The 25,428-nt window shown below is 39.6% G+C and overlaps 2 protein-coding genes across 3 annotated transcripts in view; both read right to left on the bottom strand.

The window, feature by feature from the left end:
- Window positions 1-1,226: 1,226 nt before the first annotated feature.
- ZBTB24 (zinc finger and BTB domain containing 24) lies at window positions 1,227-10,252 on the bottom strand. Of its 2 annotated transcripts, XM_050895002.1 has the most exons (6): window positions 9,280-10,252; window positions 8,699-8,866; window positions 8,457-8,540; window positions 7,634-7,717; window positions 5,293-5,374; window positions 1,227-4,366 (listed from the first exon to the last, which is right to left on the bottom strand). In XM_050895002.1, the coding sequence occupies exons 1-6, from the start codon at window positions 10,250-10,252 to the stop codon at window positions 3,553-3,555; spliced, it is 2,205 nt and encodes a 734-aa protein (XP_050750959.1). In that variant the 3' UTR covers window positions 1,227-3,552. The 2 variants fall into 2 exon arrangements, with proteins under 2 accessions (XP_050750959.1, XP_050750961.1); XM_050895004.1 differs by lacking the exons at window positions 1,227-4,366; window positions 5,293-5,374 and having other exon boundaries at window positions 7,650-7,796.
- A 2,361-nt stretch (window positions 10,253-12,613) lies between these two features.
- Window positions 12,614-25,428, bottom strand: part of AK9 (adenylate kinase 9) — a 77,606-nt gene continuing 64,791 nt past the window's right edge. The window contains 10 exon segments of the mRNA XM_050893959.1: window positions 12,614-12,868; window positions 15,855-15,969; window positions 16,529-16,631; window positions 16,713-16,811; window positions 17,544-17,713; window positions 18,243-18,439; window positions 19,663-19,883; window positions 21,479-21,625; window positions 22,787-22,988; window positions 23,940-24,153. Of these exon segments, the coding sequence (XP_050749916.1) occupies window positions 12,666-12,868; window positions 15,855-15,969; window positions 16,529-16,631; window positions 16,713-16,811; window positions 17,544-17,713; window positions 18,243-18,439; window positions 19,663-19,883; window positions 21,479-21,625; window positions 22,787-22,988; window positions 23,940-24,153 (1,671 nt within the window). The 3' untranslated portion in view covers window positions 12,614-12,665.

Below are 25,428 nucleotides of genomic sequence, written 5' to 3'. Positions count from 1 at the left end.
GTCTAATCCACACTGCCAGCGTCTCGGCTTCCACGCACGGAACAGCAAACTCTCTTGAATTTGAGAGTGCCGAGGTCAAGAAATGCCGTTTACAGCTAAACCGTGAATATAATTGGCAAGCAGAGTAAGTGTACGCACGATAGTCAAATACATGCTTAACACAGCATGTTTGCTCTACCCCTCAGGAATTTGTTTCAACTTTCACCTGGAGAATCAGCCAAAATCTTCAGAAAAAAGCCACAATTCCATAAACTTGCATTTGAAAAAAGAATAGTAAAAATCCTCTTAGAGTTCAACTACACAGGGTAACTTACAAAAGGAATAGAAGAAACACACAATGGTGTTAATTGCTCACAAAAATGGATCTTTCTGTAGTCTTATTGCCCTGTGTTTATGTCTAAAATCCTCATCTCATTTTAACATAGTAAGCAGTGAGATGGATTTGCTAAGATTACTCTGTGAGAAAATTAGAAGTTAAGGTGTTTACTGGCTAAGGAGTAAAGCTATTTAGAGAGCTGCTTTGAGATGTAGTTTTTAAGGGATGCATTTTTTTGCTAAATAGTTCTTAGTGGCAGCTGGACTAAAAAGCAAAGCAGAAGGGGTTTCCTTTCAAATTCAAAGCAATCCTAGGCTTCAGTTGCAGCCTTAAAAAAGCACTCACTGAGGAGGGATTTATTTTCATCTTTAATAGATGTGCATTCACTAGAAAGGAAGCAAATGCTGTCAAAAAAGCAACATTTGTGGTACGAGAAACCACGCGAGCTTCTCAAGTGCAAGCTACGTGTGCTGACAGCTTAAGCAATGCAGGGTGCAACATTAGTCACTGCTCTGCTATTCACAGCAGCTCGTTTCTTCACTGGTAATTTGTAGAAAAGCATAAGAAAATTCCAAACCCAAACCTTCATTTTTTTTTAGTTATAGGGGAAGCATTGAGCAATCACTATGTGATAGTGGCTCATGCGTAACTGTAGCATCGTACTTAATCCTGCAAGGATAACTTCATTATGAACAAATCAAAGTTCAAAAAAAGAGGAAAGTATTTAAGTTACTTTACTGGTAGTCTTAGAATTTAGCTTGTAACCAGCTTTTAAGCACTTCAGGCTTCATAAATATATGGCAGAGAAGGAACTCAGTGCAAGCTCCTGTAAACTTATGACCAGATAGTATTATGGCTGCATATTACAGTATTTTAGAGAAAATCAAAAGTTGTTAGGATGAAACCGCCAGACTATTTATTGTAAGCTTAAATGTATACAATTAATCAGTAGGATTTTCGTAGATGTTGTAACAAGCTTTACTGTATTTTTTCATCTGTTCTTACAGCATCAAGACTTGGAGCTTCTCAAGTACAACTGCAGAGTATGCTGGTTCTCTTTGGTGGCAGAAAGTATACAAATTTTATTTCTCCATTCTGAGAGGAAAGAAAAGGTGAAAAGCCTAAACAGAGTTTTGCTGTGGGATGGTTTGGGGTTTTTTTGGCATTGACTTATTCCCACTGTCTACCCTTTTCATGATCCATTTATATAAAAACTGATCTAGTACTTTGGAAAAATGGAGATATTTACCCAAACTCCTGCAGCATGCGGTCAGGAGCTGGCCAAGTAGCCTGGACTTGAACGAGGAATGTCATCCAGAGTTTGGGCTCCCCAGAACAAGACAGACATTGACATACTGGACTGAGGGCAGCAGAAGTCCACCAAGGCGATTAAAGAGCTGCAGCACATGACGGAAAAGGTTGCGCAAGCTGGGTTTGTTCAGGCCTTGAGAGCAGAAGGCTTTGGGAGGACCTTACTGCTGTCTTCAGCTACCGAATGGGAGGGTGTAGAGAAGACACTTCTTGGAGGCGCAGCAGTAGGACAAGAGGCAGCGAACACAAACTGGAACATGGGAAATTCCAGTTAAATACAGGAAACATTTTTTTCACCGCGAAGATGGTCAAACACTGGAACTGGTGGCCTAGAGAGGTTGTGAATCTCCATCCCTGGAAGCGTTCAAAACTCAACCAGACAACAGTGACATAATCTAGGCGTACCTGCTTTGAGGAAGGTGATGGACCAGGTGGCCTCTGGAAGTCCCTTCCACCTTAAATTATTCTATCATTCTACGCACTAGGCTTTTATGCAGTGACTCTCTCTGGGCAGTCATATAAGCCAAGCACATACAAAGATCTTTTGTTTTGCTTTTAAATTCACCTTAATTTTTACATTTTTCATTTGTTAAAACATAAAATATCAATGTAAATCACAAGTATGACATTTTAAACCTCAAGTGACGATTGAGCATGTTGCTTTAAGTACCAGTGGCATTTTATCTGGATTTTAACACACCAGTACACGGTGAGGTGTTACCAGTAGCCAAACTTGAAAATGCAAAGCATGTATTCTGGCATGACATTTTATTAAGATGTCGAATCTTTTTTGTTAGCAGTCAGTCATTGAAAACAATCTGTACACATCTAATCTAGTCAGCGAAAATAGCTGTACAATTTTAACACGATACGCCCCATTTATATAGCTCATTATGCTCTGAAGTGATTCTATTCATTGTTTAATTCCCCACAAAAACAATTACCAGCTTTAACATATATTAAAAGTAACATTACATTCTGCTCTCAAAAGTACAAAAAATAATACTTTAAATATACGCTGGCTCCTAAGCTTAGACTGAATCCTGTCAGGAAGAGAATTTTGCACTTCAATAGACAGTGCCTTCAACATCAAGAGCTCTTCAAAGTGCTTGGCAGAGCGTGTGAACGCTATCCCCACTTACTAGATGATGAAATAAGGCACAGAGGTCAACCACCTTGCCCACAGTCACACGGAGAGCGAGTGGTAGAACTAACAGAGCACAATTTGGGCTTTTCAGTTGTCCAGTGTAACCACCACATCTCATTGCCACTAATCAAGTGCAATGGCTTAAGCATTTCTGAGGAGCAAAACCTGTACAGCATACAGTAAACAGAAGGGGCGATCCAGGGCCAGTCAAAGGCTGCAACAATTCCAACCCAAACCAAATTTGGTAGTCAATAAATCAAAATGCACTTCAGGGAATGATCACATAGAAAATTACACATTAACGTGCAGAGAGAAAGCTCATTAAACATAAGACATACGGCGTTAGCTTTGCAAAAAGTACTGGTTATCTTAAGCTTGACAGTAGTTCAGGTAATGTTGACTTCATCAGAGAAGTCGTACTTTCTGATCAGATGACATCTTAAACATTGTTCTTCTACCAGCAAGGTACACTTCTCTGGACAGTCACACAGAAATGCAAACAAGGGGCCAAATATCTCCTCAGTAGGCATGGATGTGTATGAGGCACAAAAAACCACATTAATCACTTGTGAGGTATGGACTAAGTGGTAGAGAAATACCAATCTGGAAAAATAAAAAAATTCTAAAATAAATAAGAAAACTGGAAGTCACCCATCAAAATCACCAAGAAATGCATCTTCAGATAGATTATGCCGCAGAAAAGAAAGTGCGATATGTGTAATCACTGCTTGGATGAGAAGCATGCTATAGCCTAGCCCTCTGATGATAAATAAGCATTTCAGAAAGCCTGTCCTTGAATAGGATGCTCATGAGATGACTCATTTCCTGACAGAGACTGCTGATGGGATTCAGAAACATGTACACTTTGATTCTGTTCTTCACTGATTTGATGGGAAGGAACCGTATCTTGGCTAGAGTGAGACTGTTGACTTGACTCCTGAGTCAGCTGCACGTGCTGAGCTGGATGTGAAGATCCTGCTAAGTGGATTTCTTCATTTTGTCCTTGGTGAGCATGGAGATGTTCTAGTGCTTCCTTGGAAAGAGTGATGACATGCATTTGTTCAGGTTGGGCAGTCTCTATTTGGTTTGCAATCATATTGATACTTTGGATTTGTTCCGCTTGCTCCTGCTGAGCTGAAAGCAACAAGTTTTGCAACTGCTGTGGTGGCTGAGCAAGGAGCGTGAGGTTAGCAGCCTGCTCTGTTGTCATATTTGGGGCATTTTCTGCAGTAACAATACTAATGCCTTGATTATGACTAGGCATGAAGTTTATATTATGTACTGCATCTGTAACCAGTAGTTGAATTTCCTGCCCTCCAGAGGTGGCAAGTTGATACTGCTGCAGCTGAAGAATGTTTCTCACTTCTTCTGAATTAGTGTGGGTGCTTGGGGCAGCGCTGGCTTCCTGAAACTGCTTTTCCTTGCTATGAATTTTCAAATGAGACTTCAGGTTGTCCAGACGAGCAAACTGCAAACTACATTCTGGGCAAGAGAAAGGCTTTTTGCCTGTGTGTAAGATACAGTGTCTTCTCTTAGCACTGGAATCAGAGAAGGATTTTCCACATATACCACAAGAATATGGCTTTTCTCCTCTGCAAAAGAATGTATTTGATCTCATTAATATACTCACTTTGGCAGTGCTGCTTTCTGCAACTTATTATAGAATAAAAAACTTAAATGATTATTTTGTTTTGCTAAATCATAAGCACTTAAGAATAGTGACATTAAAAATGTTCTATTTGACTTCCTAATTATTTCTATTTGACTTCACAAACTGTACACCACTTTCATTAGTACATACTCAAGAGCTACAGAGATAACATAAATGCCCTCCTGTCATAATACCAGAGGTACAAACTCTGTGCTGCTAAACCTTGACAAGAATGCAACAAGTTACTTTGCACAACTGTAAGCACCGACCATTTTAAGAATGTTTATTAACAGTGTGGGCTTTAAAACAAAAAGAAGTGTCCAAATCCTAACTTGCTGCCCGACTCAAAGGGACGAGAAATTTTACTGGAAACGTTTTCTTTTACATAAGGCCCACAACAGTTCTCCAATGATATAAAATCTGATGTGCTTTTATGCAATACATCACACTGACAGGGTAAAAGATAACTAATGCTATTAAAGAGACATGATAGGCTACAGGGAAACAGGACAATGCTCCAATAACCTTGTTACACCATGGCTACTGTTCTGCTGTCAAGCAAAAATCCACAGTAAAATTTTCACATAAATAATATAGCAGTAAGTACATTGTCATTAAACTGACACAACACACCACAGAGGAGTCTTACAATGTCTTGGCACACTAGCATTTAACAGTGCAGTACCTTCCACTACCAGTTATTTCTTTAAATAGATGAAGCAAAAATGTTAGTCTTTAACCATCCATCCAAAATGCAAACAATCCCTGACTATTCTATAATTGAACAAGCACTACATACAGGTATCAGTTATATTTTTAAAGAAGTTATATTTTTAAAGAATGTAATGAAAATTAGACATACTCTACCTGTGAATTCTAATGTGAGTCTGAAGAGAACTTTTAGCTGTAAATGATTTGCCACAAATTTCACAAGTGAAGGGCTTCTCACCTATCAAAAAGAAATTTGACATCACTTTTTATATAGCACTTCCCATCAATATATTAAAAAACATTTTATATTTTACCATACACAGTATCAAGTGTGTACTGTCAAATCCTCATGCTTCTGCCATGGGTCAGGACATATCTGAAATTGAATGAACTCACTAGTTAAATGAGGGTATAGTATTTTAAACGTACATCTCTGACGTTTCTCCCCTTTCAAGATAAAGAATTAGGTGATCCAAGCCCTCAGAGCAACAAAAAAATGTACCTATGATACAAATGCAGGTGTTCTACATGGAACAGACAAGTTTGAAAAAGGCTGACCCTGAACAAGTAGGCATTAATGCTAGCCTCACGTGCAGCACCGTGCAGATGAGTAAGCCTGTATTTCCAAACCTGAAAAGTGAATCCATTATCTTAACAAGTTGGCTGGCTTCCTATAAGGCTCCATCATCCTACGCCTACGATATCCTGGAAACACCAGTCAGAGAAAAATTAAATTACGGCAGGTTGAATAAATTGTGGGTTTGTGGTTTTGTTTTTTTTTTAAAACTGCATTTGGAATTCTTGTGTCTAATTGAGTAGAAGCAGAGGAGCCAAATTAAATAACAAAAAGGTTCAGAAGAAACAGATACTACCCAACCAAAGCAAATCCTAATTCACACCATAACATATCCTTGTTGCATTGAGCTTCTTTAAGACACTAGACATGAGAATCTGGATCACCACTGTGGTAATTCACACCATCAAAGGACACCGAAACCAGGGATGGGGCAGCAGCCAGTTTCCAAGAAAGCTTCACATTTAGCACAGAACTGCAATGCTTATCAGCTTTCATATGGCTTCGGAGGGCAGGGATAAAGGATGAGAGAACAAGGGACATTTGTCAGAAGGGACCTCTAGTCATCTAGTGCCAGCCTCCTACTGAAAACAGGAGTAACTTCCTAAGTAGACTGTATTCTTATGACAGTGTTACAAAACTGCTGCCAAAGCAGGACAGTCATATCAATGTTAACACCTGTCCCCCAAACTCCTTAGACTTTTACTTCTTGCTTTTGAGATGGGACAGATCAATTGTTATTTCTGCATCATTAATACTGGTATCTGGCCTGTCTTTTCTGGAAGCAAAATACATTGCAAGCCAGTTTCTGCTAGAACTCATCTTAGTTCATCTATTTTTGCAACTTATCTTACTAGTATGTGTCCTCTTCTCATTTCCCACCACCAAACTCATTTCCTACTACATTTATAGAGCTGTATCAGTTTCAGATACAAAACTGTTGTGTGTGTCAACAAACACTATGTTCTCCTCAATAGAAAATGCAGTATTTGTAAGTATCGCAAGTTAACACTATTCTGGATACACCAAAAACTCCCAAAAGCACAAGTTCTGACCTCATCATACCCCAGGGAATTTAAAGCTGTGTTATTTTCACCGAGAAAGAGAAAAAATGAATGAGATAGATACATAACTCAATCTCGTGCATACTTCATTAGAACTGCAGGCAACGTGCTTAAGAATAATTTGATTTTGGGAAGAAACAATCGCCACTGTTAATAGCTATTTTAAAGGAAAAAATTACTCACATGTCATCTTATGAACTTACCCTTCAAAGAAAACTATTTTAAGAAGCTTATGCTTTGTTATCATGAGAGCATAGATGAACATTTTCATCTCTGTTATCCAGCCATTCAAGTATCACGTTGCCCTCTAAATCTCTTAAAACACCCTCTGACGCACTTGCATTAAATCATCCCTCCCAGCCCATCTCCTGCCAACACCTGGTTTATTACAGCGCAATAAAAAGGTAAATGGACATAATTTTTTTCTAGTCAGCAGCATTTTTCATAAGCACCCACCCCTCACAGACAGGGGTGCCCAACTCAATTAGGACATACACTTTCTGTTACTAGTTAGCTCACTTCAAGTCCCATACATGCTGGATGCAGCTCTCCTGATGAACTGAATTCCCAGTCCAGGGTTCTATCACAGGAGAGCTAACTGGCATTTTCTGCAGCAGGCTCTATAAGAATAGGAAAAAAAACCCTCTTCCTATAATAGGCACTGCTTCTGCACTGTTGTAATATAAGCTTTTTTGTGCTCCTGCATTCTTGATGTCAAATCTCTTCACTAGGGATCATTATGTACAAGTAGAGCAGAAGTTCATCCCACAGAGAGAAGTGTCATTTGCCTAACATTGTTTTGTCTGTGTTACTTCAAGGAAAAAAAAAAAAAAACACAAAACATGACGGACAATATTACCTGTATGTGTTCTTAGATGTTTCTTTAACTGAGCTGCATCCATGAATTTGCGACGACACTGGTTACATTCCGGCAGTGAATGGCCTTGTCGCAATAATAAAAAAAGTGTCAGTGCATAAGTGATCCCCTGTATCTCTTCAGTGATCTTTGTTAAAGCACTTTCCTGTAAAATAACCACTTTGATATAATATAGAGATAAAACAAAAGGTGATTCACTGCCTCCTCCCTATCTTAACTGTCACCCTCCTATTTCTCTATTTAATATTATGATCCTATTTCTCTATTTAATATTATGATGGGAAAAGAGGGGACTGACACCTGCTCCCCCCCAAACATGCTTTCTCTTGAAGTTTCGTAAATTCTGATTTTTTCTACCACTTCCTGTGTGTGTAGCTCAATCTCCATCCTGCTCCAGAAGTGAGGAGGACACGTCTTAAAGCTTGTTTGCCATTACTAGTCCAAAGTAGTGGGAAACTACAAGGCAATTTGCACAACAGGCAGCGGACACAATTGTTTATACAATTCCTAGCTTCTATGTAACAAAGACAGCAGGGCTAAAATAACCAAGTTGTATGTCAAATACAGTGTAACTAATTTTTAATTATCATAAGAGTCCTTCTCGATTAACTATTTTTCTAAACATTCCATTTATTATACACCATTTTGTCTTTTTCACCCCATTCATTGTTTTATCAAGATACCACATATCAGGGTAGCAGAGACTAAATACATCATTGAAGAAGAATTTTCAGCCTTAGTCAATCTTTAGGAGGACAAATCAGCATGGACTGTAAGCCAGCTCTTCAACCCAAACTTGTTATACCTGTGTGTACTCGGTAGTGGCTCTTGAGCTGCCTCTTTTGGCTGAAGTATTTCCCACACTGATCGCATGTAAAAGCCTTCTGCCCTGTAAAGAAAATCACTTATTAAAATGTAAGTCACATCCAAAGCAAGCGTAAGGAAATAAATAAATAAACCAGCACACAGGAGAGCAAGCAGAAATAGCTTTTTTCAGAACGGCAAATTCTTGGGGGAGAGAGGTTACGTTTGCCTTGAAATACTTACCTGTATGTAGGCTCATATGCTCCAGAAGAGAATGCTTTGTTGTCAGAGCCTTGCTGCAGATGGTGCACGTGTACGGCCGTTCTCCAGTGTGCATCCGCTCATGGACTTGAAGAGAATGCTTCTGGGAAAAGCCTTTGCCACATTCACTGCACTTAAAAGGGCGCTCCCCTAAAAGCAAAAGATGACATTTTTAAGTACAGATGCATTATTTCTCACTACATGTTCCAAGCTGATAGTGAGATGCATTGCAATGTAGTAGTTACTAAAAATGACTTTTGAGTGGTGATAAGGAGAATTAAGAGACAAGCTTCGCATAGCAATAACATAATTCTTTAAGTATTGCCATGTAATTCAACGTTTAAACAGAGAAATGATTCACTAAACTGCAATCAAGGTAAGACATAAAGGCTACGAGATCTGCTGACAAGAAAACAGCGAACACAAGAGACACAGCACAATTTGGATCAGCATGCTATTTTGGACAGTTCTTGCTGTAGACAACAGCCCACATTTCAACAAGCTTGCATTTAGCAACGAGTCACTAAACCCTAACCCAAAAGCAGCAGTCTCTTAATGCCCACCTGTATGACTTCGCTGATGAATAGCTAAGAAGTGATTATATTTAAATACTTTGCCACAGTCTTTACAGCGAGCTTCAGAACCTGCACGTTTTCTTTTTCCATCGGTTCTCTTTGCCAGTCCTTTTTCATCCTCATCACCGAGGAGTTTATAATCTTTTAGTTTGATTGATCTCCTTATTCTGCGTTTGCTATACCGGCTCTGAGTGCTCTGTATTCCTTCAGATTTGGGATCATAATTCTCATCTTTCTCAGCTGACAGATCGACAGCAGCTTCTGAGCCACAAGCAGGTTCATTTTCTTCTGCATCTTTCCTCGTTGGAGCCTGTTCGCTGGCAACTGTTTCTTCTGCTGCAGTGTCTTTTTTCATAAAATTTTGCTTATTTTGCATGGAGTTGTTCTCTCTCAGCTGCACATCTTCGGCAGAATTTGCTCCTGATTTTTCTTCTTGGACATTCTTGACTTTCCTTGGTCGCCCTCGTTTTCGCTTTGGTGGATCGTCGTTTTTCTTGTCACTTGCAATAATGGCTACAGAGGCTCCACTATTAGCTGGAGCCGGTAACGCATTACTTGGGCTACGGCTGGCCTGATAGTCTGTACAGGCCCAAACCAAGTCAGTCACTTTCAGCAGCTGTGCAGTAGCCAGAATTTGTTCTGTGCTTTTTTCACTGGCACGGAGGCAACCAGTGTAGATAAATTCCAGGAGTGCTCCAAAGGTGTCGGCAACCATTCCCTCCAACATGTAAATTGACTGCCCTATTTCACCCTCATCTACAAACATCATTGAGAAGTATTCACTGCTGGCAGCAAGCAAAGCTTTATGGGCTCTGAATTGCACATTCTCCACTATTAGAGTAATGTCACAAAGAAAATCCTTTTTCCTTTGTTCTTCAAAATTAGCTAGAATGGTATCTTTGTGAGCTTTGGAGTGGATGACGACCAGTTTCTCAGAAGCATCAGGAGTCGTTTCTGCCATTTTTATTGCGAATAGGAAAGGAGGTTCCTAGAAGAACAGAACAGCTTTAATAAAGAAATATTTTAGAAGTCTCCATTATTAGACACCAAGTATAATTTGCTTTACCAGTCAACAGAGTTCAACAGTTTCTGAAGCAATTCTGAAGCCTCTGAACTTTCTTTAAAAAACCAACACTAATGCTGACACAGATTTTCTTCAAAAAGTGTTTTTAAATCCTAAGAAATGGCTACAGATAGTTTCTTCTTCGATCAGAATTACTGCCTATTATTTATTTCACTTGTTTATCTCTGATGTACTGTGAACTGTACAGCGTCTAAAAAAATGGCTACCCCTTCTGAAAACTCCTTTCACAACTAAAACAATCGGACAAAAAGAACTCTTTGTTCACAGCGCCTAAGTGGAAACAAATAATTAAAAAAAAAAAAAAGGTTAACTGCAGCTTCATCACTTCAGATGCCACATTTTGGATTATTCAAGGACAAGGCTATGAAATCCTGTAATCAATGACAAAACTTCACTGGCATCAGTGTGGCAGGACTCCACGCCTTCTTTTACCCACTTCTATCCTTCTGAAAATTTCTCTTTCAGAACACTTACCTGCTAAGCTTCAGCCTATGGAGGTGGGGAACAAAAGCAGAAAACCAGCAGCTTTTTTAAGAGCTCTGTCTAAAGTAGAATTGACTATGCTAACTATTAACCATCAATTTGGCTTGCTAAGCCTCTTCAATTGTAAATATGAAAAAATTAAAAACAAGCAAAAAAAATAACCCAGCAATTTCAGAAGAATCCACCAAATAATACTATGGAAGAGATGTGCGAAAAATGTCCATTTCAAGAGGATCAGCTGAGCCAAACGTGAAACAGATTAGCTACCTGCCCTCCTAATTTATAAAACTGTCATATTAGATACAAATACATATTTGTATTTAGTGAGCACAACAGTTCCAATCACCGGAAGGAATGCTGTAAGAAACAACATACACTACATATAGATGATACCTAAATGCTACTGAGGTGGCCAACAAGTGATTTTTTAGCCCCATTCAGCTACCCAACAGTTCATGGTGGAGCCAAATTGTTTTATCTGGGAGCTTTAACTTCTGGAGGATGCGAGCCTGGTGTTGCCAGAGCACCTTAAAGCACGGCTGCAGGTCTGACCCAACTCCGCCTTGCAGTGCGTTACCAGCACTCCTGAAGAGCTGCTGCCAACTCCGCCTGCTAACATCCACACGGTCTCAGAGAGGGTGGTAGGTGTTTTGTGGGTTTTGATCACATGAAGGACTTTGGTATTCAGTCACGAGGTGACACCATTAGTATTTTGAGTGCAAAATCCAAACCAGCACGCTTACCTAAAAAAACCCCTAACAACTCTAGAGTAAGGCAGTATGTAAGGGGAAGGCGCCCATACTGCCAGCAGCGTGGTCAGACACGCTCCAGTCCCTCCGCTGATGCACTGCGGAAGGGCTCATGAGCAAACGCGCGTTCTCGGGCGCTGACCCCGACTAACGGAGCACGGCCCGGGACCGCTCCTCGACACGAGCAGCGGCGGCAGGCCCCGCTCGTTCTCGCTGCGACGGCGGACGGCGGGGACGACGGGCGGGCGGGGGCTGGGCGGGAGGCGGCCCGCGGAGCACGCCGCACTGCGGGGGGAGAAACCAGAAAACCCGCGGCGGGGAGCGGAGCCGAGAGGAGACCGGCGGCACCGCAACCCCCGCCGCCGGGCGCCCCCTCACCCGCCCCCAGCGCTCCATTTAAGCCCCGAGCTCGGCAACTCGCTCCCGCAGGTTCTGGCCGCCCCCCCGGGGAAGGCCGCTCGCCCCCTCAGCGGGGCGAGGAGGTGCCGGGGGAAGGAGCGCCGCCCGCGGCCCAACTCCGCGGTGCCGGGACGGAGCGGGCGCTGCCCGGCGTGAGCCGCCGGCCCGGGTTCCCCCAGCCCGGCTGCCGCCCTCCCCGGGGCCCCGGCGGTGGTTGGGTGTTGGGGGGGGGGAGCATCTCCCGGCGGCGCCCGGCACTCACCGCTCTGCCGCCAGCCCCCCTCTGCGCAACCGCCGCCGCACTTCCGGCCCGGGCGGCAGGGGCGCGGCTTGCGCCCTGACGTACAGCGCAGCGCACGACGCGGCAGCGGCGGGCTCCGGGCGCGGCGAGAGGCGGCAGCCCCGCCCTGCGCCTCCGGCCGCTTTCCGCGCCTCTCCCGGAGCGGCGTGGTGTCCCGCGCGTGGGTTGCCGTCACAAATGTTAGACGAGGCGTGACTTAAGACAAGGGATTTTAATTTTAAGATTTCGTGGTTGAGAAACTGGTCCTAGGAAGCGTGACGCTGTTGACCGGCCGCGTTCCCGCCCCGCAGGCGGCTGATGGCGACGCTCCTTGCGTTAATGAGAGGAAGTGCGGGGGGAGGAAAGCAGGCGGCCCGCGCTACACAAAACTGGGGCGGGCGTCTTTCAGGGAAAGGAAGGTGCGCAGCCTGCCGTCAAAGCCAAGGGGCCTGTACCGCGGGTCCCGGTACGGGCCCGCCATGGCCGCCCCCAGGTAGGTGACGAGCTGGCAGTGCTCCACGAAGCCCGCCAGCTTCTTCTGGTACATCTGCCGCGCCGGCTGCGAGCTGCGGGGGTTGTGCGCTGCAAGAAGTGAAGCGGTATCTTAGGTGCTGCCTGTTAACTTCGTGGAATTGCATTACAGAAATTTTAAAAAGGGTGAAGTCTACGCCTGATGTTTTTGTCCTTGGTACAGACAGAACTGCCGCGGGCAGTTGATGCCGAACCGGCAAATCAAGTCTGGTATTTCAGAAGTTCTAACTCCAAAAGGGTAACATGCTCAGAAAGTTCAAGGGTTTTGTAAACAAAGAAACAACAAACATACGCTCGGCTGCCATCAGCTTCCCGTTCCTCAGGCTGCGAGGGGCGGGTGATGCTCCGGGCAGTGACAGATGTGGATAATGCGGCACATACCCTGAAATGGCGCCGCGTGGGGATAGCCCAGGCGCGGCGTGGCTGGTGCTGGGCCGCTGCGTCCTTGGCACAGCTGTTCTATGGCCTGCGTGCTTTGCCCATAAGAAATCAAGAGCTGACTGATAGTTCAGAGGAGGAAGGAAATGTCAAGGCCAAGAACTTTACAATGAAGATAGCATTGTTTCTTTTCTTTCTTACCTCTCTGCCCTATGCTGTATTTTGGCGTACATTAACACTGAGTGCCAATCCTCAGAGTATTCTTTATTAATTGTTACACTGAGGCAAAGGGGAAGGAGTGATTTAAGACAGCCAAATCATAACCATTTTTTCCCTGTGTATGGTACTTTATATCTCATTACAAAAACCGGACAGCATATGCTCTTCAGCTATGTTATGAGGCACTTCAGCCCACTAGCTTTAGATTGTGGACAACTGCATTTAACAGCTTCTGAGTGATTTTTCAAGCACAGCTGTACGTAGAGCTCTTACAGGAGTCAAGTTTGAAGGGCACTAAATCACTCTTAGCGATGTATGGTTTCCTACTTTTTTTTTCCAGGAGTAAAGCTCTCTGCATTTAGGATTGATCGCCTGTACCTTCTCTTCTCGCGTACTGAAAGCAATCCAGTATTGTTAGAAAAGTTGCAGGAGCAACTAAACCACTGTTTCTTGTCCCCTATTTAAATGTGACATTAGAGAGTGATGTAAGTTGAGGATGAGAAAGTCTTACTTCAGATAGAAATAGGATGTGAAAAATTTCCAAGAGACGACAACGTGAAGCACTTTGATCAAGTTTTTGATCAAGGACGGCATGACTACTCTGAAGAGATGCACGATAATAAAGTTATATTTGCGAAGGAGATTTTTCAGTGTACTGGAATGCTGTATCTTAAAAGTTGGAAGCAGTTCTCCCCCATGTTAGAAGAAGATAACTTGTTTTCTTGGGTTCCTATGGTCAAACTGTCACTGCATGAGAAGAGATCTGTGCACTTGCATAACCTTTCCAGTTCATCATCCAGTGCTAATAATGATTTAATGATGCAATATATGAGCAACGCATTCCTAGCGTTGACATCGTTATGTTAGCAAAGCTGTGCTAACAATAGAATGAAAACAGCCTTTGTGGATGAAACAAACTACAGTATAAAAGCAGTTTTGCTGGCTTAAGAGCTGTACGTTTATACAGGGGCTTATCATGTGCCTACGCTGTTCAGTGGTCTTCCTTAACAAAGCTATGCTAGCAAAAATCTGTGATCGTCCAAGAAAATTCTGGAGGGCTCTGGAAACTGCATGAGGAAACACAGGACGTGAAGAACTTTAGACAAGTAATAAAGATTGCCATTATCTAAAAGAATAAGTAAAAATTTAAAATAACAAAAGGCAAAGTAAAGTTCACCCACTGAACAGGGTGGCTTAAAAGGCAAAACTGGTGGGTTGAAGAAGTGGCAGTCTTGCTCCAGGAATCTCCAGCAGTACTGGAAACCAGACCAAAGCTACAGCAGAGCTGCAAACTGGGCTGTTGAAATCCTGAAAGCTGGCACTATTTAGGCTGATTGCAAACTATTAAAGATTATTAGCTGCGACTGCTATCTTGGACTGCAAAAAACCAAACAAACAAAAATTCTAAAAAGTAGCAGATGTGAACACAGGAGACAAAGCCTGAGCAACTTTCCTCAGTGAAGGAGTAGTCCTAACCTCTGGTAGCTCCATGAGATGTTTTACTTTATCATTATTTTGTGGGCTGAGTAAAAACATCCTAACTTTAATTTTGGACTGTTTATCTTTGTTATGGAGAAGTAAGGTGGTCGATTGGACTGTCAATTAAAAAATGTTAAAAATAATCAACATACTGATACTCTGCGTCACGTTAATATGCAGATCTTCCCAGATAATTTCACAAATAAGCAGACTGATAAATAACATTTCATTTCTCTGTGCTAAAAACTTAAAAATCTAATTAAATCTGCATGGATATCTGTTCTTTCGTACTGTGTAACTTGGTGTATCGGTACTGAGCCCATGCAAAAGAAGGGCTTTTGTTGAAAATTACAGGTGTTCTATGTGCACCTAAGCTGTTTTTCAACACACTTACATACTTAGCTGATGTGTTGTTGGAGATGTGTATGATCAGAAAGTTGCCTTCAGGTTATCTGCAAGGCAAGGTTTGTTAATAAGTTTTATTTGACCACCTGATACAGTTGAAAAAAGGAAAGCACTTGGGCACCTAAACGATTCCTCAGATAGTATTTCAGCAGCCTTTTATTACAGTAATTTTAGTCAATTTTTAAGACTATTCAGGTTGCCTATGACTAGTTTAAAATGTAGTACCACCTAGATGATAACATTTTACTTTCTGTTTAAAAACTCCGTTTTAGAAATGTTTTCAAGGCCATCAGGTTGTTGGTGGTAAAATGAGGTTAAAGTCTCATGATTTGTGAGAGATCACTTACCTATCTACCTATCCTATTAACCTTATTTTCCTCCCTGGTCCTTACACATTTCCAAGAAACTTGGCAGTGTGTACTTAAATCAGTATATAATGGTATTTTCCCAAGATGGACGTAAGAAAACTACACAAATTGGTTATCAATGTTGTATCAGATGATATACTGCATTTATAAAATTCATTATTTTTATAGCATATTATTTTATACACTACCTTTTAAATGGCAGGCGACAAACAGCAGAGCAGTTTTTTTTACACTTAGGAACGGAAACTTTGGCTTTAAGCAGCCTACTTCATTCAGAGCTTTTATTAGCGAAGTTGCTACTCCCTAAAGAAAGAAAACAGTTTTAGAAGACATTACAGAAATCTTGAACAAAATTATATTCAAAGCCTGATCCTGTTGCCATGCAAATGTAACAATACAGGATGATATCTAAGTTGGTGAATTGTAGAAGATAACAAATAGTATAAAATAGGGAGGGAAGTGACCATAAATCATTTTTTATTTCATATTCACGTCTCAAAATGTAACCAACTATCCTTAAATGATTCCAGATAGGCTTGCGTCTATCCTGGTGTTAAAAATCAAAGCAAAATGTAATCTTAAAAGATCTGATAAACAAAAGAGTCAGAAAATCCATCATATAATACTGCAGTTTATTATTCCCCTCTGATGGTCTCACTTGTATTTTTTCCATTAAAGCTACAAATATCTATTATTTTAAAGCTTTTAAAAAATTCCTCTCAATTGCAAGTACACAATTTTCAATTTAACATAATCCCATTAATAAACATAAGACTTATATTGCATTAAAAATGAAATAAACTGGATGGGATATACTATACATTGCAAAATCATATTTTAAAACAGAAAAGCAAAAACTAACCTGTTCAAGGTATCCAGCCAAAGGAAGTGCAGTGAGTAGTATTGGCTCCTTTATTGGAGGGAGTTTACGTGGAAGCTTCAGATTCCAGTACTTCTCTGGTAACCTAACCAGATAAAAAGTAAGCACTTCTAAGATGTATAAACCGTGACATGATTGAAGATTAAAATGCAGTTAGTATATTCACCTCATAAACTTCAGAAGTTTTTCTTCACTTTCAAAAATATATACCTTATCTTTATATTTTGCTGCATACTCGATGTTGCCAGGCACCAAAGCTTCATATCTGAAGAGATGGAGCAAGAAAGACTATTAATTCACAAGAAATACAAAACATCATTTGGGCAGTGTAAATTCGTGAGCTACTGGGAGCCTTCTGGTAATTTAGCAAGTATAGGAACTACAAAGAAGTAGCAATTGTATCATCCAAGTTTCCACCACATGACTGACAGTTACAAGGCTCAAAATCTGAGAGTCTCTGCCTCAAAATCAGCTTATTAAGGGGCTTTTATAGTGCTTCTTTAGAGCTCCTCTAGTTAAAATGCCAGTCGTGGTGGTTCAGGAGATTAAAAAGGGACAGCATAGAATTGACTATTACAGTTCTACCTTGATGAGAAATTCCTGCACACTGAGGAAATCAGTGGGACTTTATGGTGGAGCTTTATGGATCTCTTACAAAAATCGTAATAACTAGTTTTGCATCTACTAAGGTTTTGTGAGATTTGCTTGAACTTTTGAAGGCTTATGATAGAGAAAACTCGAACTATATCTGAGCAGTCTTCATCACAAAAGACAGTAAGCCAACACAGATCCCTGTAGAACCTGTAGCCATATGAATTTCAAAAGGTGATTTTACATTGATTTCCAAAGCCACAGGCACAATATAGAGAATTGTAATTGCTTTTCTGGTCCAAACTGTGAACACTATTAAAAAGTACTTCAAAAGTATTACCTCATTAATGTGTTAATATAGGACACATAGTCTGTAATTCAGATTACAAAAACTGCAGTGATGTACCTCTGTTTTCCATCTAGGTAAGTGACTGGACAGTATCCCTGCATTTCAGCACTTATGGGGAATAAGGCCTTCACTTCTGCCACAGTCAGTTTCTTTGGTAGCATATCTGGGGGTGGGAGAGGGTGAGGTGCCAGTGGTGGCACATAAACCTCTGGTCTGCTCAAGAATTTCTGTAGAAAAAGAAATTAAATGTTTTTATAATGAAAGAAGCACTGTGAGACTGTTAGTCAAACTTCAGAGGACTGTGTCACACTATTTAGATACTTTTTTCTTCTACAACACCTCTCTTAGTGTACTTGCGCTGCTGCTGCTGCTCTTGAGTAAGTAATTTCTTTTCCAACCCACTCTCAGTTGAAGTCATCACTGTCTGCCCACCATCCATCACTATCCATTGCTATCAATAGTCACTCTCTACCCCCAGTCTCCCCAAAACAGATGGAGAAAGGAGGAAATGGTTGTTCTGAAGTGAATGTTTGATCTATGACAATTTGTAAGAGGAGCTTTGGTTTGAATGGACTCTGCTGCATTTGGTATGCCTAGACATTTGATAGCAGAAGTATACAGAACAAAAGCTTGAATACTAACAACACTAGTCTAATTCAGATTACATATTGCTTGTTTCTCTGTGGAATCAAAGAATCTAAGCAACAACGTTCCCTCTTCCCGTAATCCCCTCCTGACCTGCTTTTTGACACTTACGGCCAGTTCTTCCTGTGAAGCCATTTTGTAATAGTGTCCTCGAAATTCTGCAGCAAACTGCAATGATGACGTTACAGAGCAGTCAACCAATTCACCCTTTTCTGCAAGGCTGACGGGACAGTACTGTCCAAACTCCCCCAGCCGATACTGCAGCTCTTCGGGAGTAATACATAAATCAGCAATGCCAGCTGCTCTTCCTGTTAATAAAAGCAGTTAATGATAATGTTTTATTAATGAAAGACATAGAAACATCAAACATTTCTATTCAGAAATGTTACAGTTTAGAAGATATTGTAATTCATCATGTGAAAATGATACAAAATAATGAGACTGAAAATAGCAATTTTTATAGATTGATATTAAAATGAAGTTGCAACCCATTTTACCAATTAATAACATTTTTCTAGCACTTAAGAAATATAGTAATTATTAATGATGTGGGTTACTCTGCGTGCTTAACTTACTAGTCTGTTTTCCCTGGGACTGTTTTATTTATGATTTATTGTTTTACTCCTTTGTGTTGCTAAGGAACATTTCAGCTATTTTTAATTTTATTTCTTTACATCGGTGAAAAAGAGTACAAGGTGTGATGAAAGTCTCCCCTTTATTCATCCATGTCTTGCAAATGCTACAGTCTATCTGGATGAAATATATTCAAAATCTTGAATAAAATGTCATATAAAACCCAAACTATTTAAAAATGGTGCTTTTCAAGCTTGATGTGAAAAAGTTAAATGCATTTTAAATTTTTTGGGGCTTATGACTACAATTTTTAAGAAGGGTGCAGCCACAGAGCTGTAAAAGTTAAAACCAAAAGGTGGATATAAGATAAGGAAGTCTGTTTGCCCTTCAGAGGAATTCTAGTTAAACTGTACAAGCATGTTTAAAAGGCATCTTTCATCCTGACCAATGTTGACACACAAAAATTCAAGTGGGAACTGTGTCATTGTAGACTAAAGACTTTTCTTCCCACAGCACAGAAATTAACTCAGATGGCATATTTAACCTTAACTCTGAACTTATAATTAATGTTTTCCCCCTCCTTCCCTCTTCCGCCACTGATACTTAAGTGAAGCTGCAAGTCATAGTTCCCCTTGTATGCTTTGGAGTATCCTTTGTGATTTATCACCCAATGTTGAGGAATCTGCCATGGACCATGAGACCTCTGACCTTCTAACAGCTGTATTCTGTTACCCTGTTCTTTGGAGGATGTCCTGTAGTTGGTTTTGGTTTTGCTCTCTTCAAGAGATCTCTTTGAGATCTCTTCAAGATCTCTGCAGATGAGATCGAAGAATTTGAGGGTATGTATGTGCCCAAGAATTAGCTTCATCCAAAGCAAGTTGAAGTTGATATGCATTCATTACATTGCAGCTTCTTAAAGAAAAGAGTATTATTCTGAGAAACTTTGTTTTTCTTTTACCTTCTCTTATTCTTTCCAGGTATATCTGGATTTCTTCAACAACCACTTGAACTTCCTGCAGTACTTTGTTCCAGATCCACCACTTGCTCTGAAAGGCATCAATCACACACCAGTTCTGATGCTCCTTCTTATAGTAAGTCCTAATTGCATCAATGTGCTGTTTATAGCAGGAATTTTTAATAGCTAGAATCTGTGAGCTGTCATGTTCAGGGTGGGGAGGTCTGAAGACAATGAAAAATAACACTGATTTAAGTCTGAAGATTAGATCATTTCATTGAATTTCAGGTGTAAATTCTAGAGTTCACTTTAAGTCCTTTGTACAAAATTCTACTTATTTGACACTGCAGAACATATTTGAGAAATACAACTTTCTTATGAAGAATATTGCCAGTTACGTATGAAAAGCAGCATACTTCTGATCAGACAGTTATGTTGAGAAACAAAGAACAAAACTTTTGCTATTTATGTCCCAAATAAAACTCAATAATTTTGTAAAGGATTTGGAATGTATCAGCACATATTAACTGACACACACTACCAATATACTATTAAATGGTACCCTAGACAAAATGCTGTGAGGCTTTTAAAATGGAATTCAATTGTTTATTGAAAAACAGGCTTAATTTTGAATTATGCTGTTGTTTGAAATCAAGAAGTAGCCATAATCCTTGGATATATTTTGAAAACTGTCATATTTACATATACATAAATGAAAATAATCCATCTGACCTCTAAAAATATATTGGCAAGACCAGAAGAGACATTTTGACTAGAATATAGAATCATTTCCTGTTCTGGTTCTTAATTTAAATGATGCAAAAAAAAAAAAAGGATAAACTTCTGTTTTAATAGGATTAATTTCTCTGTAAGTTGTACCTTTCGAAATATCTGATATTCCACATTTGATTTGTATTTAAGCCTATGAAATGTAATTAGTTTGGTATTTAAAATGAAAAGTTTAAATACTTTCAAAAAGACAGCATTAATTTAATTTTTTTGCAATGCAAATTGTCTTTAGGCTTTCAGTAAACAATTAAGCATTGTACTGATCACTTGATAAAAAGAAAGAGACAAAATGAAAGAGACATGCAATAATGCTCTAAGCTATCTGGAACTTCGTAGAGACACTTCGTCTAATGAGAACCAGGTTCTTATACAATTTAATTTTAAGGTGAATGTTCTGTTCTTTTTAATTCTCTGTCCGTTTATAAGCTACTTACTGCTCTTCCTCAAAAACAACCAACAGCTGTTTAAACAGAGTATGTATCTCCTTAGAAAAACAAAGAAAGGAACGAGCTGAATTGAAAGGTTTAGATGAGTAACTCATGAATTGTATACGTTATTAAAATATACATTAGTTCTATCTTTTAAAAAGAATGCCAATTAAGACTTAAAAGAGAGCTTATTAGATGAAGTATCAATTTCCCTTATGATGATAATAATTGAATTGATGAATAACAAACTTCAGCAGCAGAGTGAACTAGTAACATTTCTGATGTATGGTTTCATTAAAACCAATTTAACTAAGCAGTGGGTGCACAGCATTGCACATCTGTGACCTCAGTCATGCAATGGGGGGATCTGGCCAGAGCATGCCACAAATTACTTATGTCTCTCTTTCTGGTCTATGGAAATCAAAGCATTAGAATGTAGAGGGACTGGTGCCCATGTCTTTTCATATGTGGAGTTTGGAGACAGCTGGGTTATTCAACAGCTTAGATAGATAGAGCCTCTCTGGGTATAGCACTGAGGTACATAAACAGAGAAATGACAATATCATGTGGATAAAAATATTGCTGTCAGGGAGCATCACTACCTATTCGTGCTTTTCTTATCCAACAGTGCTCTTCTGAACACTTCCTTTGCATCCATTTCTAATTCAAAGATTTTCACTGGAATTATCCTAGCTGATTCCAAGAGGTTTACTTGTTTTCTTGTTACAGGATATCCATCAATTACAACTCTGCATACAAACAGAAACAAAAAGACAGTTTTCCTAAAAAATCAGTTTCTAATTAACCATTAAGACTATGTATATTCCTAGTACAGTCTCAATGGAGACAAAAGTCTACACCCATGCCATGAAGTTATCGCTGCCCTGACTTGATAGACACAGTCTTCACTCCTAAGAATTTACAATCAAATTAAAAAGAAAAAAATCAAGTAGATATAGAATAAGAAATAGTAAAGAGTAAAGGAAATACACAAAGGAAAAAAGGTATAGGAATGTAAATGGATGGCTCTGACTTATAAAAATGGTGGACTTTAAAATTCTGACACATTAGTCATTCAGAAACATAATTTTAACTATGGGAAATCTCCATATGGATTGGGAGGAGTAGTTTTCAAAGTGAAAAGTAAAATGATTTACAGTACTTGAGTTTTTTTAATTAAACATATTTTTAATTAACACATATTAGGCAGTACTGGGGCAAAATATATTGAAACAATATTCCAATATTCAACATGAAAGAAAAGTTGAAATAATTTTGATCTCAACTTCAAATAATTTTCAGAGATTATTCCAGAATTGCCTTTCCCTGTAACAATTCTCCTTTTTGGGGAGAGGAGTTGAATGTCATGAAATCACGATCATGAAGCTTTTTAAGTCTGCCCAGTTTGGAAGGTGTTTCAATGGTGGAGAAAGAGCCTAGGAAATCAGGATCACATATGAATGAGGTGGAAAGACTCACTGGTTTCAGTTCTTCCTTAATAACTTCAGTTGTTAACAAAACCAGAAAAAACTTTGAGTACTGAACCTCTGCATCTCCAGCGAGAATCAGATGTGTCCAAGTTGGTACTGGAGTTGATATGAGAGAGTTAAAATGGTAGTTTTCAAAGGATAATAGAAAATACCAGCTTATTGACTGAAAAAAGGTAACTTTCATAAAGCATATTACTTGGATTTACTGGAATATACTTACTTGAAAATTGCAGAAAATTATGCTTCAGTCTGGTTTCCCAGAGTAATGTGAAGAACCTCATTTTGTATGGATTATTTTCGTAATGCATAAACCACTGATGTGTTTTAGTGAAATTGTTTTACAGTGATAACATGGGAATCACTGCCTATGAAGGGACTGGCATGTCTTGAAAAAACCCCTGATACCCAAACAAGACTCACCCGGTGGTATTACACACGTGATTCATCAGAGCCACATCTAGAGCCTGGATGGCCAGTTCATCAGGTACGGTCAGTCCTTTGTGAAGATGCCACTTTAACTTAAGTGCCAACTCACTCTCTGGCTGATTGTTTAACACTAGCCGTATGGCATCTCCCATACTCAGGTGCAGTAACCCGTATACACTTGCAAATTTCTTGGCAACTGCAAAACATTTTGATTTCAACACACAACTTTTACGTAAGTAACATCACAACCCAGCAGTGTGTTAAAGTATGTCCTTACTCTTAGAAGCTAACTGCTCAGCTCATTCCCTGGGTCATTTCCAAGGCATAACCTTGGTAAGCAGGTACCTAACCCTGCTTAGGCCCCTAAAGAGCCCAAACCTTTGCATATGTGCAGAGCATGCCCAATGCACTAACAGCATTCAATTCAGCACAAACCTCAGCAGCAATAGTCAATATTATTACAAAATATCTTAGAAAATATGCTTCCACTGCTGCCTCTTCTACAGAACAGCCTAGCAGTTAGATCATTTATCCAGGAAATAGGAAATATGGTTAAAATTTCCTCCTTAATATGAGATAATTTGAACCCGTCTCTTCTTTTTCTAACACCCTATTCTAATCATTAAGCTATGGTGTAAGCTGAATTTTCTCCTCCAGTTAAAGGCAGAGACCTGTGGATTGAAAGAGTCATAGAGGAAGAAGGAGAGGGGAGAAAGACGGAAATCTGTTTTTTTAATCTAGAAGTTTGGAAACAGACTGGGGAATGTGGAGTTTTGGGTTCTGGTCCTTGATCCTAGGAATATTTCTTCATTTTACATTAGATCATATTGACTGAAAGAAATAAGAAACAATTAGAAAATTATCAGAAATAACACAAGGGGTATAAATAGTCTAAGTCCAGATTTTCTAAGTGCCAGTCCGGGTCACTAACTTCTTAAGAAGCTGCGATAAAATTCAGATGGACAATGCATAAATATCCAACTGTAAAATGAGAGACTAGGGAATGTAACTAAAGGATTCTATGCCCAGCAAGAAAAGCAGGAAGACCAACAATATTAATGGTTTATGATTTTTTAATAGCAGTAATGACAGGTACACCTTCAATCATTAGATAAGGTTTTGCTTTATAGATAATACTGGCTCCTACCTGTAGTCTTTCCAGATTTTGGAGGTCCCACAATTGCAATCTTAACTGGCACAGCTGGTTTAGGTTTTGGCTGACGGATATATTTGATGGGATTTTTCATAAATGTTTCTTTATTTTCTTTACTTGAAAAGAAATAAATATATTGTCGATGGATTACAGGAAAGACTGTGTTTTCATGGCTTTGTTGTGGCTTGATTACATCTCCTTCACTTAGCTGTAGCATATATAAAATGGGAAGCAGTTGATTAGGTTTGACAAAGCCTCCTCTCCCTCCATCCTACAGAAGTGGCTTTATAGGCAGGAAGAGGAGTACCAACTGTATGAAACAAACCATCAAAGCATTCTGAAATTCATACATATGGACGCAATATATTGTCCGAGCCTGAGGAACTTTCATACATATGCAATTCTTGTACAAAAAGATGAAGTAAACATTGAAGAGAGAAAGAATATTCACTGTTTCCAGTAGGTGGTACCGTAACACTTTCTGTCCATCAAGAGAGTGTAGTCAGAGAGGTATAACATAATACTTCTTTTAATTTTCAAAGAATGAAGAAAATAATTTTATTCCTCTGTGAATTAAAACCACTTATCTGCCTGACAGTAGAAGATATACTGAGAATATGATATTCAGCAGAATTCATGTACAAATGAAGAAAACAGAAAAGAATATCAATACTTACATTGTGGTGAAGCGTAAAACCACAACAAGACAAGTCAAAAAAGCTTTTGGTAAAATACATACACTGCTGATGAAATCTTTTCAAACACATCAGACAGCCCACTAGAAAGTCTGTAGTGTTGGTGGATCATTGAGATGTAAGAGGAGCACTAATGGCAGAAATGGTCATTGCAGAAATGCTAAATTAATTCCTTGCACTACTGTTCACTATGGAAGAACTTAGTCATGTCCCTGTTGCAGCCCTTCTTGGAGGAACTGCCTTAAAGTATCAATAAAGGATGTTTTAGAACAAACTGTTGACATCTGTAGAAAAAATTGCCCAGACCAGATGGCATTCACTTCACAGTTCTAAAGGGACTCGGAAGTGAAATTGTTACTGACTATAATGTGTAACCTATTCCTTCCACAAAAAAGGAAGGTGGAGAAAGTGACTGTTTTTTGAAAAGGCCTCCAGGATGGATCCTGACAAACATAGTCTAGTAAATCTGACCCTGTATTGAGCAAATTGAAATATATTAAGGAAAAAAACAGTAGTTACAGGCATACATATGAAATAATGGGGAAGAGCCAACTCAGCTTCTTGTAGAGGGAAATCGTACCTCACAAATCTATTAGTATTCTTTGAAGGAGTCAGTAAATATATAGATTAGTTGATCTGGTTGTTACAGTAAGAGATGAGACTGTTCTACTGCATGGCATTACCTTGCCAGACCCTTCCTATTCCTGCGTCAAGTCATTTCAGAGTGCTTGCCCTCCATTTATAAGATGTCAGGAGTCTGTTCTACTGTATATCTGCTCCATTCCTCC

This window comes from Gymnogyps californianus, chromosome 3 (genome assembly GCF_018139145.2).
Source record: "Gymnogyps californianus isolate 813 chromosome 3, ASM1813914v2, whole genome shotgun sequence".
Classification (NCBI taxonomy): domain Eukaryota; kingdom Metazoa; phylum Chordata; class Aves; order Accipitriformes; family Cathartidae; genus Gymnogyps; species Gymnogyps californianus.
Note: the sequence above shows the minus strand (reverse complement) of the source record. Positions and strands in the feature narration are given on the sequence as shown.